The sequence below is a fragment of the Oryctolagus cuniculus genome, chromosome 18, assembly GCF_051225735.1.
Source record: "Oryctolagus cuniculus isolate XC-2025 breed Fujian yellow rabbit chromosome 18, ASM5122573v1, whole genome shotgun sequence".
Classification (NCBI taxonomy): Eukaryota; Metazoa; Chordata; class Mammalia; order Lagomorpha; family Leporidae; genus Oryctolagus; species Oryctolagus cuniculus.
Genome location: NC_142884.1, coordinates 12,036,069 through 12,051,254, shown reverse-complemented (window position 1 = coordinate 12,051,254; position 15,186 = coordinate 12,036,069). Strand labels below are relative to the sequence as shown.

At 54.9% G+C, this 15,186-nt stretch overlaps 1 protein-coding gene across 9 annotated transcripts; it reads left to right on the top strand.

Moving 5' to 3' along the window:
* Window positions 1–407: 407 nt before the first annotated feature.
* On the top strand, window positions 408–15,186 carry LOC149120770 (insulin growth factor-like family member 4). Of its 9 annotated transcripts, none has more exons than XR_016225454.1 (6): window positions 408–7,921; window positions 8,125–8,291; window positions 8,580–8,630; window positions 8,727–8,985; window positions 9,156–9,241; window positions 10,316–10,668. XR_016225454.1 is itself a non-coding variant. In XM_089320530.1 (6 exons), the coding sequence occupies exons 1-6, from the start codon at window positions 7,903–7,905 to the stop codon at window positions 11,073–11,075; spliced, it is 507 nt and encodes a 168-aa protein (XP_089176656.1). In that variant the 5' UTR covers window positions 408–7,902; the 3' UTR covers window positions 11,076–15,186. The 9 variants fall into 9 exon arrangements, 4 of the variants coding, with proteins under 4 accessions (XP_089176656.1, XP_089176654.1, XP_089176657.1 ...); XR_016225452.1 differs by having other exon boundaries at window positions 408–8,005; XM_089320530.1 differs by lacking the exon at window positions 10,316–10,668 and adding an exon at window positions 11,050–15,186 and having other exon boundaries at window positions 8,226–8,291.

The window sequence follows — 15,186 nt, the reverse complement described above, 5'->3', positions numbered from 1 at the left end:
TGGGGCCCTGGCTCCCGGGCACGGACACAGCCCACGCTCCCCAAGCTCACAAAGCCCAGCCAGGCCTGCTTCGCCGTGTGCTCACGGGAGCCCAGAACACACGTGCTGGGGGACGCCCAAGTTGTGCGCAGGCGCAGTGCCCACGGCAGCACCCTGCACGCCATGTTCCTGCACCTTCCACCACCGAGGACGCCCACGTTTCGTGCCTTCTCGCCGGGTCAGCTCGCCCTCGCCCTCGCCCTCGCCCTCGCCCGCGCCCGCGCCCGCGCCCGCGCCCGCGCCCTCGCCCTCACCGGCGCCCTCGTCCGCGCCCTCGCCCTCGCCCTCCCCCTCGCTCTCACCCTCCCCCCTGCCCCAGCACCCTGGGGCTCCCCTCCGCTCTCTGCGGGCAGAGAAGCCCAACTGTGGCTCCCTGCGTCCCCGTCTTGCTCCCGCGTTGTTTGTGCCCCGCTGTGGGGCGCAGGTGAGCACGCGGGCAGCCATGGGCACACAGCCAGGCTGGAGATCAGCAGGACGCCACCTCCCACAGCCGCGCGTCCAGGGAGGGGTCTGGTGCGCACCGTTGTGTGTTTTGTCCTGAGGTCCCCGAGGGGCAGAGGGTTCCCAGCTGCTCCGGGTGTGGACAGCAAGGCTGCTGTTGGCCTGGACACCGCAAGGGCCTCCGGGGGCTCCAGGCTGCAGCTTCCAGGCCGCGTGAGCTGGGGCTGGGGCAGCGTCCCTGGGTCCCTCTCATGGGCGGGGCTGTGTGCGCAGAGGGCGTGGTCTGCATGAATTCTGTACCAGGGATGAGATAAGGTCATTGGACTGATGCCTGCTCCAGCTGAACCAGGGTGAAGACATGAGCTGTGGAATATTTGACTTGATCCTGGCTGAGCCGGGCGTGAGATTACATCCAACACCGTTGTTGTCGGCTGCGGTTCCCAGGTGTCTTTGAAAGCCCTTTCAAATAGTTTCTTTATTCAAACTTCACACAAGCAAGGAACTTTGGGAGCAAGTGTTTCTGGGACTGACACTGTGGCGTCGGTGGTTAAGCCTCCACCTACAGTGCTGGCATCCCACATGAGCGCTGGTTCGAGTCCTGGCTGCTCCACTTCCAATCCAGCTCCCTGCTAATGCGCCTGGGAAAGCAGTAAGAGGTGGTTCCAGTGCTTGGGCCCCTGCCACCCAGTGGGAGACCTGGAAGAAGCTCCTGGCTCCTGGTTTTGGATCAGCCCAGTCCAGCCTCTGTGGACTTTGCGTGGTGAACCAGTGGGCAGAAGACCTCTCTCTCTCTCTTTCTCTGTCTCTCTCTCTCTCTCCTTCTCTATGCAAATATCTACCTTTCAAACAAATTTTTTTAAAAAAGTGGCCGGCACCGTGGCTCACTAGGCTAATCCTCTGCCTGCGGCGCCGGCACACCGGGTTCTAGTCCTGGTCGGGGCGCCGGATTCTGTCCCGGTTGCCCTTCTTCCAGGCCAGCTCTCTGCTGTGGCCAGGGAGTGCAGTGGAGGATGGCCCAAGTGCTTGGGCCCTGCACCCCATGGGAGACCAGGAGAAGCACCTGGCTCCTGCCATCGGATCAGTGCAGTGCGCAGGCTGCAGCGTGCCGGCCGCGGCAGCCATTGGAGGGTGAACCAATGGCAAAGGAAGACCTTTCTCTCTCTCTCTCTCTCTCACTGTCTACTCTGCCTGTCAAAAAAAATATAGAAAAATCTATTTTTAAATAAAGAAGTAGGTCTTCCTGTGAAGCAAATAACAATGCACATCTTAGAATTATCTGCGACTTACTCATCCAGCCACCCACGAGTTTTTAATAAGAATCAGCCCCTCCCAGGGCCTGAGTTTGGGCATCGAGTCTGAGTCGGATCTGCCTTTTTCCAGCCAGCGTTCGGTTCTGCCTGCAACCTGTGGGCACCAACCCTGCTGCAGAACTTGGAAACACTGGACTGTCTCCAGAAACACTTTGTGAGAAATAAAGGGCAGATTTTGAACTTTCTTGAGTTTATAAAAATACAGAAGTCATAAGACAATGCAAATGTATCCAAAAAAACAAGCAAAGAGGGGCCGGTGCTGTGGCGTAGCCGGGAAAGCCACTGCCTGTGGCACTGGGATCCCAGGTGGGTGCTGGTTCATGTCCTGGCTGTGCCTCTTCCAACACAGCTCCCTGCTACTGTGCCTAGGAAAGCAGCAGAAGATGACCACATGCTGGGCCCCTGCACGCATGTGGGAGACCAGAAGAAGCTCTTGTCTCCTGGATCAGCCCAGCTCCAACCATTGTGGCCATTTGGGGAGTGAACCAGCAGATGGACACCCCCCCCCTTCTCTCATCCTCTTTCTCTGTAACTATGCCTTTAAATAAATAAATAATTTTTTAAAAAAGAAAGCAAAGAAAAATTGTTAGCCTTGATTTGACTTTTTTTCTTCAGATTTACTTATTTATTTGAGAGAGAGAATCTTTCATTAGTGTTTCAAACCCCAAATGGCCACCATGGCCAGGGCTGGGCTAGGCTGAAGCCAGGAGCTCAGAACTCTGTCCCATGTGGGTGGCAGGGGCCCAAGGACTTGAGCCCAAATCTGCTGCCTTCCCAGGCACATGAGCAGGGAGCTGGATGCTCCCTGAGTGTTCCTGTGGCCGTCAGAGGCGGCGCGGCAGCAGTCTGTGCGGAGAGCTCCCCTTCATCCTGCGTGGTCCGCTCTTCAGAAACCCACGAGCCCCTTGCCGCGTGCGCATCCCCGGGCTGCGTGTGCTGCACCAGGAGTCGGTGCCAGGGCAGCTCCTGCAGCCCCAGCTTGCGGTGCCGGCTCGGCCAGCTCAGTCACTCACGGCTGGCCCCGCCCGACACCCCTCACCTCAGCTACACAGGTCTAGAGCGGAATTTCTACATTACAAAAACGTGTGGCTTTAAAGGACACAGCCAGGAGTTCCCAGGTGGATGTGATCACGCAGGTCCCGCCAGGAGGGGAATGAGCTTCCCAGTTTCCCACGTCTCTTCCCACAGCGGGTGTTACTGCTCTTCTCGTCTGTTCCTGTTTTTCTTGCTTCCTGTAGTGATTCTACTCGGGGCACCAGATTCTGTCCCGGTTGCCCCTCTTCCAGGCCAGCTCTCTGCTGTGGCCCGGGAGTGCAGTGGAGGATGGCCCAAGTGCTTGGGCCCTGCACCCCCATGGGAGACCAGGAGAAGCACCTGGCTCCTGGCTTCAGATCAGCGCAGCTCCAGCCGTAGCGGCCATTTGGGGGGTGAACCAATGGAAGGAAGACCTTTCTCTCTGTCTCTCTCGCACTGTCTAACTCTGCCTGTCAAAATAAATAAATAAATGGTAAATGTGTGTGTGAGAGATTTATCTGTCTACCTTCAAATAAAATGAAAACAAAATTTTAAACAGAAAACTGGAAAGCCATATACTGATTTCAAAAAATTTCATTTCAGGATTCCTTATTTTGAAAGTCAGACTTACAGAGAGACAGAGACAGAGAGAGAGATCTTCCATCTGCTGGTTCACTCCCCAGATGGCCACCATGGCCGTAACTGGGCGAGGCCAAAGCTAGGAGCCAGGAGCTTCTTCCCTGTCTCCCAGGTGGGTGCAGGAGCCCAGGGACTCGGACCCTCCTCTGCAGCTTTTCCCAGGCGCATTAGCAGGGAGCGGGATGGGAGTGGAGCCTCAGGACGTTCCCGGCACCCGTGTGGGACGCCAGGGCCCAGGAGGCAGCTTTGCCCTCTGTGCCACAACGCAGCGCCGTGAGAAAGTTTTGCAGCAAAATAAACTCAGACTCCCTTGTTCTGATGGCTTGAACAGGATGTGGCTTGCGGCACTGGGGAGGAGGCGCTCCCACCATGTGAAGCCCGGACACCCATGCGCGGGAAGCTTACCGGGGAGAACCACGAACTCGCTGCTGCTTCCCGGGACTCCTGGAGGGGACAACGCGCCTGGGGCCTCAGTAGTTTACAAAGGAGTCCATTCAAGCGGCCTGGGCCAGCACTGAAGCTGAGGTCCACAGGACCAGACCAAACCTGCACACTGAGCACAATTAATCTTGACCAAGTCCTACGGCCGAGGACACATGACGGACGGCGCAGATAACAGCAGAGCTGACCACGCGCACTGACAGAGCAGCCGCTGCCTTCTCTGTGGGAACCAGCGCTGGCTCCGCCCCCAGGAGCTGCACAGAGGACCTGAGTTCCCATGGGAGTTTAACCCAGCAGGGCGGCGGCCAACTCGCTTCAGTTTAATCAGCTGGCGCTGTGTCAGGGTTGAATATTGTCCTGTACTCAGAAAATGTGAGGATTGCTAGTTACTAAAATCAACAAATTAAATCAAGGGCTGGGCGGCTGCGAGTCGCGGCCGCGGAGCTCTGGGGACGCTCAGGTGTTGGCTCCTGGGCTCTCTGGGCGCCGAGTCTGATGGCTCCTGCTTATTGGGGCGGTGATGAGAGATCTCGCCTCAGCCGCAGCAGGAAGAGCACCCGGGAAGCTTCCCCGAGCGTCCTCTCCACCCGACGGCGCCCCCAGCACCCAAGGCGGCGCCCTGCGTGCGCTGCACGGGAAGTGACCACGCAGCCCCTGGTGGCCCTGACTCCGCCCCTCCTGGTGCTGTGTTGTTTTCTAATCTCCAGAGGAGCATTGTCGTGGGCGTGGTTCCGGAGCTGTCTGGGCGCCCAGGTCCCATATCTGAGAGCCTGAGGGGGAGTCCACCCTTGAGCCCAGGAATTCACACCCTGGGCGGAGATGAGGCCACATAGCTGGGTCTGTCCTGCGCGGGAGTCCCAGCACCGGCTTTGTCCGGATTCACCCCAGCTGTTGCCGGCGTTTGGGCAGCGCCCCTGGGTGGGAGGTCACTCCCTGTTTCACTAGCTCCACCCGCACCTCCACCCACACCTTTCAGGTAGAACAAATTATTGTAATGCTTTAACTATTTAATGGAGCTCCTTTCTCTTCAGCTAATCAAGACGGCACCACCACGGCTCAGCCCCAGGGCCCTCAGTTCTCAGAAATGCCCTGGAGTTCTGGAATCAGCGTCTTGACCTTGACCGAGCCTGCACTGACAAAGGGAGTTTGTGTGTTTATTTTGATCTCCCGATACTCTCTGTATTTTCTTAATAACGCGACATTCCCTTTTTAGGGAAAAAAAGGAATGAAATCCAGTGCTGATGCGAGCGATGGACGCAAGCAGGTGTGGAGGGCGATGCTAGCAAACGCACACTGGGCCCTGCAGGCTGCAAAGTGAACCGAGGAACGCGCCCTCAGCACTCACACGGGGCTCCCTGCACCTGCCCAGCCCAACTGGCTCATGCATATGTAGTGGGGCAGTTCTGACTCATGTGGGCTCATTTGGTCAGCATTGTTAGTTACTCAGAGCACATATGTGTGCACTAGAGGTTTCTGTACTGAAGAGTACCCATCCTCTGCAGAACCAGAGAGTGACCTTCAAGGCCCATGAGTGGACAGGTTGCACGAGGCTGCCAGGCGGCAGGGCAGGGACTGGCCTTGGTGAAGCCCCGCCTATGGGTCAGGCTCTGGCGATGTGGTCTCTGCACAGAGCAGCCCCGTCTCCCAGAACCTCCCCCTTGATGTCCTGTGCTTGGCAGGAAGCTGGAATTGGGAGTGGAGCAGCCGGGACTCGAACTGTGCCCATATGGGATGCCGGTACTGTAGACGGGGCTGAGCCGCTGTCCCACAGCGCCGACCCCATGTCCTATTATTCCCGTTCAGCTGTCTGGCTGTCTCAGTGTCACTTGGTGCAAGGACACGGGTACCAGGAACCTATGGCTAGTCTTCCTCTCTCTGTGTAGGTAATGAACTGAATTTTTTTTTCCAATTTGTTACAAAAGTCAGCCATTTCATAACGAATGCTCCCTGCCCTCTACCCATCACAGCCCCCAAGTGTGCAAGAGGGGAGGAAAGCCAGTGTGAGGGGTGGAGCAGGTGACAATCCGTCAGGGACTCCCCATCAGGCGGCAACTCAGCCACGTTTCTCCATTGAATGAGCCCAGCACACACGTGTCCCCACTGGCTGTCATCTCTGTGAGGGCCTGACCCTGGAGCTTGGGCAAGCAGGGAGGTAGAGCGGCCAGCAGAGGCGGAAGTCGGCAAATTCCAGCAGGCGATGTAGAACCCGGCAGAGGGGCACCACCCGTAGTCCATGTCTTTTGGGTGACCGTGGGAGAAGGCGTAGGGCGTGATCCACACGCTGGTCGGGCCCAGAACCCCAGCCTGGACGCAGATGCCTTGGATGGACATGAAGGACAAGGAAGGCCTTGTGCAGGAACTCCACGGTGAGCCGGCGGCAGAGCTGAGGGGTCTGCACGTGGCACTTGCCTGTCCGCGGCAAGTGGACGGCACGTGGACAGGGCACCGCTGGTCCTGCAGAGTATCAGTGAACGTGGAGCACTGCTCCTTGATGCTGTGGTCAAGTTTATGGTCGGGCTTGTCTTTCCGACGCTCCACGGTTTGCACTCTCTTCCCGTAGGGCTCCCAAACCCTTGTCTCTTGGGCTCTGGGCTCCGGGAGGAGGAATTTGATGTCTTTGATGAGATAAACAGTGTCTGGAGCCCTTGTTCCCCATCGTCCTGTGCTTGGGCTCCTGCGAGTAAATGCCCTCCCGGATGCACAGTGCCCGGATCACCAGGCTCCGCTGCAGCTTCTTCCCGGCTTTGCTGCAGGTGATGCAGTTGGCGGCAGAGCCTCGTTCACTCTGCTGCTTCCCCAGGCCTCCCATGGCTCCACGTTGAGGCGCCTGCGATCAGACAGACCGGACAGCCAGGGCCACACGGGCTCTGTGCTCAGGGATGACTGCTCAGCCTGGCCGCTCCGTGTCCGCAGGCTCCGTGGATTTCCTGCACACAGTCCAGGGAGGCACAGAGGAAGTCCAGGAACCACCTTTGCGATTTCCTCCGCCCATGTGACCTACCTGCCCCACCCCCGGGGGGGGTGCGTCTCCATCCATGGTCAGGAGCTCCCTGGTGCAGGCGCAGGACTCCGAGGAGTCATCGGGCGAATGCATCTGGGACCGTGGCTCTCACAGGCCTGACTTCCCGGCAGCTGCTCTGTCAGCCGGGGACGTCCAGCGACCAGGGGACTCCTGTTAGGGTGCAGGGGAAGCAGAGGCACCGACTTCACACTCGCAGAGGAGGGAGCAGGCGGCTCTGTACGCAGCCATCAGACCCTGCAGGTGGAGTCTCCTCCTCTGACCCGGGACAGGAGAGTCCCTGCCCCCTGCGATGCCCCCTAAAGCCTCTGCCCCAGTGCTGTGTCAGCCTCCCTGGGGAGCCCCGGAACACAGAGGGGCGGCCTCTGAGAACCCCACAGGCGTTGCACTCACACGGACGGAGTGATGCTGACGGGCAGACAGCAATGACAAACACGGGGTAACAATTCTCTGGTCAAAGACCCTTAGAGCAACAAGAAAAAGGCACCGTGGACCCCAGGGTCCCCCGTGACTCTGTCCCTGGCGACTCCCTGGTGGAGTTTCTGCAGCCCCGGAGGAGCCCCCGATCCTGCTGCACCTTCAATGTCTCCCACACCTGACTCTGCAGAAGCAGGAGCCCTGCAGGAGTGGACATGGGGGGGGGCCTTGAAACTTCTGTAATAAGGCATGTGGGGAGCCTGGAAACAGCCAGTGTTTGGGGAGGGAGGGTGCCTTCAGGGGAAGGAGGGCCCAGGTGTCTCTCCCAGCTGGGCGCCCCCTCAGCTGTGCCCAGAAAAGTCTCTCAGGGCGGAGGGTGTGAGAAGGCGGCTGCCTCCTGGGCCAGATGCAGGAGCTGTTACTCAATGACTGCTGTGTGTGCTGTCCCCACCCTCCCAGGCCCTGCTGCCTGTGTTGCCACATGATTCACAGGTCTGAGTTCGTATAAAAACCACAGAGCCAGGTCCCACCCCAGAGGTGCAGCTGCTCCGCCACCCACTGCCCTGCAGCCGGCTCAGAAGCATGGTGCCTGGAGTGCTTGGTGAGGAGACCCCAGCCCCGGGGAGCCTCAGAGCCCCCAACCCTGCTGGGCTGGAAACCTGACCCTCTTTTCACTTGTAGAGAGGTACTTATTTATTTGAAAGTCAGAGTGGCTGGGGGAGAGAGGGAGGGAGGGAGGGAGGAAGAGAGAGAGAGAGAGAGAGAGAGGTATTGAGCGCTTCCCTCTTCTGGCTCCCTGCCCAGGTGGCTGCAATGGCAGGGCCCTGAGCTCCACCGGGTCTCCCACGAGGGTGCAGGGCCCACTCTCTCAGACCATCTTCTGCTGCTTTCCCACTGCATAGCAGGAGCTGCATCAGACGTGGAGCAGCCGGGGCTTGAACCAGGACCCGTGGGTGATGCCGCTGTCTCAGGTGGCAGCTTAACCCCTGCACGGCGCCAGCCTGACTCTCTCTCCCCTAAGCAGTTCTTGTCTCCCTCCTCGTATCACCCCGGTCCTCTCTGATGCTGTGCCACCTCCCTCGCACCTGCAGCCTCAGAACCTTAACTCCTCCTGGAGCCTCCCTGTGTGTCCCCCCTGCCCGCCCACACCCCAGGACCCTGACCCACTCTGAGCGGCATCCGTGAGCAGGGAGCTCCGTGCCGTCACTGGGGCCTGGACCAGGTGTCCCAGCACCGTCCTCATCCCCTCTGCTTCACAGCTGCCGTCTTCCTCTCTGCCCTCCTGGGCTCGCTCTCGGAAGGAGTCCCAGGTGAGAGCAGGTGCATGAGGCGGGAGGAGGCAGCATCACGGAGCTGGGGCTGGTCCTGGACACAACCCCGGAGCCCACCCAGCTCTGGCTTTGCAGGGCCTGACGATCGGTGGCTGTGCCAGCCGGCGCCCAGGTGCGGGGACCAGGCCTACAACCCCCTGGAGCAGTGCTGTGACGATGACACCATCCTGCCCCTGAACCGGACCCGCCTCTGTGGCCCCCACTGCCGCTACTGGCCCTGCTTTGAGCTCTGCTGTCCTGAGTCAGTCGGTCACCCGAGACTTGTTGTGCGGCTGAGAGTCCTGGGCGTCAGCTCCCAGTGCCACTCATCCCCCATCTCCAGGGTCTGTGACAGGTAAGGGGGTGGCCCCTGGCCATGGCACTGGGCTGAGGCAGGGAGGACAGAGGTGGGGGTTGGGGTAGTCTGGACACTGACATCTCTGCTTCTTAGAACTTCGGTTGGATTTTGTGTGGGTGTTCTTCTCCGGATCTATGATTCATAGTCTCTCGGTTTCTCCTACACAGAAGGATGCCTTCCCAGAGGAGACACAGAAGAACACTAACTTCCACTAAGGCAGCCCAAAAGGAGAGGTCGGAGTGGGCTTCAAATGGTGAGTAACTGGTGACTGATTATTCTGATTACCAGATTTCCCAACAGCCTCTCGCCTGCCTCCAGCTGTGTCGGCCTCAGCAGCCCAAGGAGGGGGTCACCCACCCAGCCTCAATCCCGTTTGATGCCAGAGTCCCCACGGAACTTCCAAATCCCATCTGGAGCCCGAGACTCCTCTCCCCACTGTGCACCAGCCGTGGAGGCCACAGCGTATGTGCCATTCCCCACAGGTCAAAAGGCAGTTCCCCAGAATGACCTTGACTGGGGCCCTAGCTATCCTGTAGAGGAATGAGAAAAAGGCATTTTATCATCTGTGTTATGGAGGACCCAAACAGAATAGAGCTGGATGGAAGGGAGGCTTCAGATGATGACAGCACAGTGTTTGCCGTGTCAGTGCCATCTACTAGGCGGAGAATACTGGATAAGTGGTTCTGAGCCTGCAGGGAAACTGCTAAGATGCCCCCAATGAAGAGAGGTAGCTGGGCACCTGGGGAAGTGCTGTGCCAGGCAGCCCTTCCTGCTCTGGACTCCCCTGGTCATGCTCTCGTTCTCATTCATTCACTAACTATTTACAGGGTAAATAATTTAATTTCAAATAAGAGAAGTTAGATCCAGACTTGGATAATGTGCGATGAAACTTGTTTTTGCTTGCAAATACATTAGATTTTAATCTTTAATATTCAACAGTATTGATTTAGGGAATGTTTTCCCTGAACCAAGAATGCTAATTACATAAAAATATACATATATAAAAAGTCATTTTCCCGGGAAAAAACAATCCAAGTGTAACTTCTAGAATAGTCAAGTTTTTCAATTATAATCAAAGTCTTGGTCATCTCATTTATTAGCTCTGTTAAACATTAGACAACTGTTACAATTTATAAATGCAAGGTGCCCTTACCAGTGATTCCTCTAGAGTGGGTGTGTCCTTTCTCCCACCAACTAATGAAACAGCAGCAATGCATGTTAGTTCAGTCTCTTTAGATGACTCACTGCTGCGAAGGCTAATTCTCTTATGTTTATGTGAGTACCCGTATGAGTGGGTTAAATAGAATGTACCGACAATCTCTTTAAGGATCAACAGTGATGGAACAAGGACATACGCCTCAGCCATTCTCCCTCATTGCCCAAAAGAGATCAACTTTGGAATGCATTCCTTGCCTTTGAAACTCAATTGGGACTCACACCCTGTTGCTTCATACCCGACCCTGCATTATTTTCCAGGTTCCCAAGGCTGGCCCAGTTTCTGGAATTCCCCTTCCTGCTGCTCCCTAGCCCCACCCCCAGCCCTAGCCCTCCTTCAAAAGGCCCTGGCACCTGGGGGTCCCCGCCTTCTGCCACAAGCTCCATTTTGTACAGGCAGGCAGCTGGTCACCCAGCTCTGCGGATTTATTTTCTCTGAATAAATTCGGTCTGGCTGTAAATTCGTGCACTGCCTCCTCTCTATTCTGTGACTCTTTTCCTGACATTCTGGTGCCCCATGTGAGGAGGCACCGCTCTGCCAACTCTTTTCTAGCAAACAGCAAGATGAGCTAGGCTTGGGCTTTGGGTGCAGATCGCCCGGGTCTGTCTGATTCAAGGGACCTGACCTGGCCTCTGTAGCAAGAGCTCTTCCACCTGCTTCGACATTGGTGGCATCTGTTGCACTTGTTTTGAAGTAGGGATGGTCACCATCGTCTCTGCACCAGGCTTGGGCTTCTTCTGTAGACACCTGTCGTTCACTTATGTCTATCTTGTTGCCCAAAAATCACAAGAGGAAAGCTTTCGGGCTCTTTCACATCTGCATAATACATGAATTCTTTCTTCCAGTTACTCAAGTCCTGGAAGCTTTGTGAATCATCGACACTGAAAGTAAGCAGGCAACAGTCAGAACCCCTGTTACATGGTACCCTCAGGCTTCGGAGCCCCTCTTGACAAGCTGTGTCCCAAACCTGCTCGGTAATATTATGTCCTTATCTTCTGGTGTTCCTAGGAAGAATCATTCAGCCAACAGGGAAAAGGGTTGCATTGCAGTAGAAGTTCCTCGTGTAGACACGGAAAATGCCCCCAGCAGGCTGGAGGCAGCTGAGTGCTGTGCCCGCGCTGGGCTCCAGGTGCTCCTGTCCAGAGTGGCGGGAACTACATCGTGACCAGCCAGCGAGGCAGAGCTGGGCAGGTCTGATGAAGCCATCCTCCACCTGCCTTCTGATGATTTGACCTTACACGGTTAACATGGTGATCTGGAATAGGCTGTGTCTTACAGAGAGATTAATGCCCTTTCATTTCATCTTTGCGGGGACTTTTTTTCTTTGTCAAGCACAGATAACGTATTTTATTCAATGCTTTTTTGCATGCATCAAGATGATTGTCCAATTGATTGCTCACATCGTTAGGTTAACATGAATTACATAGCTTGATTTTTCAAGATTTATTTATTTATTTATTTGAGTGAGAGAGAGAAAGGGAGAGAACAGAGAGAGAGAGGTCTTCCATCTGCTGGTTCACTCCCCAGATGGCCACAACACCCATGGCTGGGCCAGGCTGAAGCCACAAGCTGGGAACTACATTCAGGTCTCCCTCGTGGGTAGCAGGGGCCCAAGTTGCTTCCCAGGCACCGTTAGCAGGGAGCTGGATTGGAATTGTTAGGTAGGAAGTCAGAAATGGAGCCTGTGTGTGTGTGAGAAAGACCTGAAGACCAGCTCCCACTGCGGAAGCTCCAGAAGCCCAGCATCTTGCATTCAAAGTCCTGCCCGGGTCCTGATGACCTTCCAGGGGGCCCTGCCCCTTCCACCTGGTGACCATCCTTCCTCTAAGGCAGGGCGATGCCAGCCAGGCGTCCCCTGTCTGATCACTTCAGGGGGAAAAACTCAGAAAGTTTTACACCTAACAGTCCTTGTTCAGGAGGAGAAGAAGGAGAGGGGGAGGGAAGGCAAGACCCATCCCCCTAAGAGCCGCAGCCTAAATGTGAACTGCGCACTCTCTCTCAGATCCTGTCTGGTTAGGTTCCCATCGGATGTCCCTACCCTAGTAAACCTTGCTGTGTTGCTTTCCCCTGCTCTCTGTCTCACGCCTGAATTCTTTCTTGCACAAAGACAAGGACTCTTTGCTTCTCTGGTAACATTTCTGGTAACCACAAAGGGATTTTAAGAAGACATTGAAGGACAGTTTTCCTTCCCTCAAGCAGGACCGGATCTGTGGAAATGACCGTTGAGTGTCCAGCACCCCACAGCTCTCCGAGAGCGCAGTCACCCCCACACCGCCCCCCCCCCACCATGGCTTAGCTATGGCCAAAACTCCAGAGGGATTGTAAGGAATGGGAGGGCAATTAGGAAGGGTAGTTGGCTGAGAGCCTGGAGACCTCCTGAGCTCACTTTTGGCTTCCTGGTGGCTGGACTGTGACCTGAGGACCTTGCCTCTCTCTTGGAGGGACGCCTGGTCACGCTGCCTACTGCTACGCAAACAGGGCTTAGCTTCAGTCAAGGCTAATATTGGCCCTGCAGGTAAACTCGGACGACTAGAGATATCAGGCAACCATGAGCGATAGGAGGTTCCAAACACTTGGTGCAGCAGCGCGCCTACCCAACCCCACGGCCGGTCCTGCTAGGCCTGGGCGTGCACAGTCTTCCCTGTAAGTGGGGCACCATGGCCTGGCCTTCCCCTGCACTCCCTTCCAGTCAACATGGCCTGCTGCACGCACGCAGGCACAGCCAGACATCTCTGGTGAGAGATGAGTGCTCTCCAGGGCTGCTTTTTTCCTTTCTCCATTTCCAATTCAATCCCCCTCCTCACTAGGAGGGGGGAGGCCACTGCCCTCTGTCTCACGCCTGAATTCTTTCTTGCATGAACTTGAGGACCCTTTGCTTCTCCGGTAACAGAAGCAGAGCAGCTGCGACTCAAACCTGTGCTCCAATATGGGAAGTGGGTGTCCCAAGTGGAAACTCACCCTGCTGCTCCAGGACACCAGCCCCTGTTGCTTTTCTTTTCTTCATTTGCATTGCGTTTACTTGCACCTTTCTCTTGATTTCTATTATAACAGGGTTAGCATAGCAATTTGCACAAAATTCTTATATGTAGACAATATTGCCCTCGAATTACAAGTACTTGGGATCACAAGCCCTGTGACATTGGAAACTAAGAGGAAGTAGAAAGAGGTCACTACTGTTCACCCCACCATTCTGTCATTCTAGCACAACCATGGGAGCAAATTATTTTTTTTTCTGAAAAGGAAAGAAAAAAATATAAATAATTTTCAAAATCATCCAAGCCATAGAATATTTAGGAAAAAAATTAATAGAACATGTACAAGATCCATACAATGAAAACTGCAAAACATCATTGTGATTTTAAAGAGACCTAAGTACATGGAGATCCGTGCCGTGGTTGTTTATTGCAGAGCTAGAGAATGGCAGCAGCCAAGGTAGAAGTCAACGGGACTTCCTTGGAACCGGGTCGTGATGAGGCGCTGGCCATGATCCCAGCTAACTCTCTTTTCCTGATCCTTCCCCCAACCACTTCTGAACATAAGGCAGAGACAACCTTCTCTGAAGATCCCTGGCCATCATCATCGTTGAACACATAGATTCAGACAGGTGCATCACTGCTGGCCGCCCAACCTACAGTCATGGTGGGATTGAAAGAGAACTCAGAAACCTGGAGGAGGCGGCTGCTGAGATGGGGAAGGGCTCCTTGGTTATTCCTGGTATTGCATACACTGAACACGGTGTCACCATTGACACCTCCCTGTGGAAATCTGAGACCAGCAAGTGTCTATCACTGGCGACCCAGGACACAGAGACCTTATCAAAAGCGCAACTGCAGGGGCCAACACTGTGGCATAGCGAGTCAGGCATCCCATATGGGCACTGAATAGCATCCTGGCTGTTCCACTTCTGATCTGGCTTTCAGCTGCTGTGCCTGGAAAGGCAGCAAAGGGTGGCCCAAGTGTTTGGGCCCCTGCCACCCATGCAAGAGACCTGGATGGGGATCCCGGCTTTGACCTGGCCCAGCCCTGGCTGTTGTGGTCATTTGAGGAGTGAATGAGAAGGTGGAAGACCTCTCTCTCTCTCTCTGCCTCCGCTTCTCTCTCTCTCTCTCTCTCTCTCTCTCTGTGTATCTCTGTCTTTCAAACAAATAAATAAATCTTGAAAAAAAAAGAGAGAAGAAGACAGGGGAGAGGAAGTACTTGGGCCATCTTCCACGGCTTTCTCAAGCCATAGCAGAGAGCTGGATCAGACTGTAGCAGCCAGGACTCGAACCATTATGCCACAGTTATGGGCTGGCCCTTTAAGAACATGGCTCTGAAATGACTTTCAGCTGTCGAGTTCGCTTGTCTGTCGGTCTCCTGGCCCTTTCCTTGTGAGAGAGCCTTAAGCTATGGTCGGGATTTGCTCTTTGCCTTGGATATTGAGAACCCCCGAAGGTGCATATCATGGGTAGGGCTCTGCACTTCCACCAGGGGGCACCAAACACACAGTTGTCTCAGTTTAATATTGGAAGCCATGTATGGTTACTGCTTAAATCCGTTTACCCTTGGTAGCTCATGACGAGAGCCTTGGGCGATTACTGACGTCATAAATAAGCGTGTCAATTATTAAATCAACAACAGGAGTCACTGTGCACTTACTCTCCATGTAGGATCTCTGTCCTTAATATGTTGTACTATGTGAATTAATGGTAAAACTAGTATTCAAGCAGTACTTTATACTTTGTGTGTCTGTGTGGGTGCAAACTGTTGAAATCTTAGTATATACTAAGTTGATCTTCATTATATAAAGATAATTAAAAAAGAATATTAATGAAGAATGGGATGGGGGAGGGAGTAGGAGATGCGATGGTTTGCGGGTCGGAGGGTGGTTATGGGGGTGTGTGGAAACTGCTATAATCCAGAAGTTGCACTTTCGAAAATTACATTTATTAAATACAAGTTAAAAAATAAATGAATAAATCCGTTTATTCTGCTGTTAATTC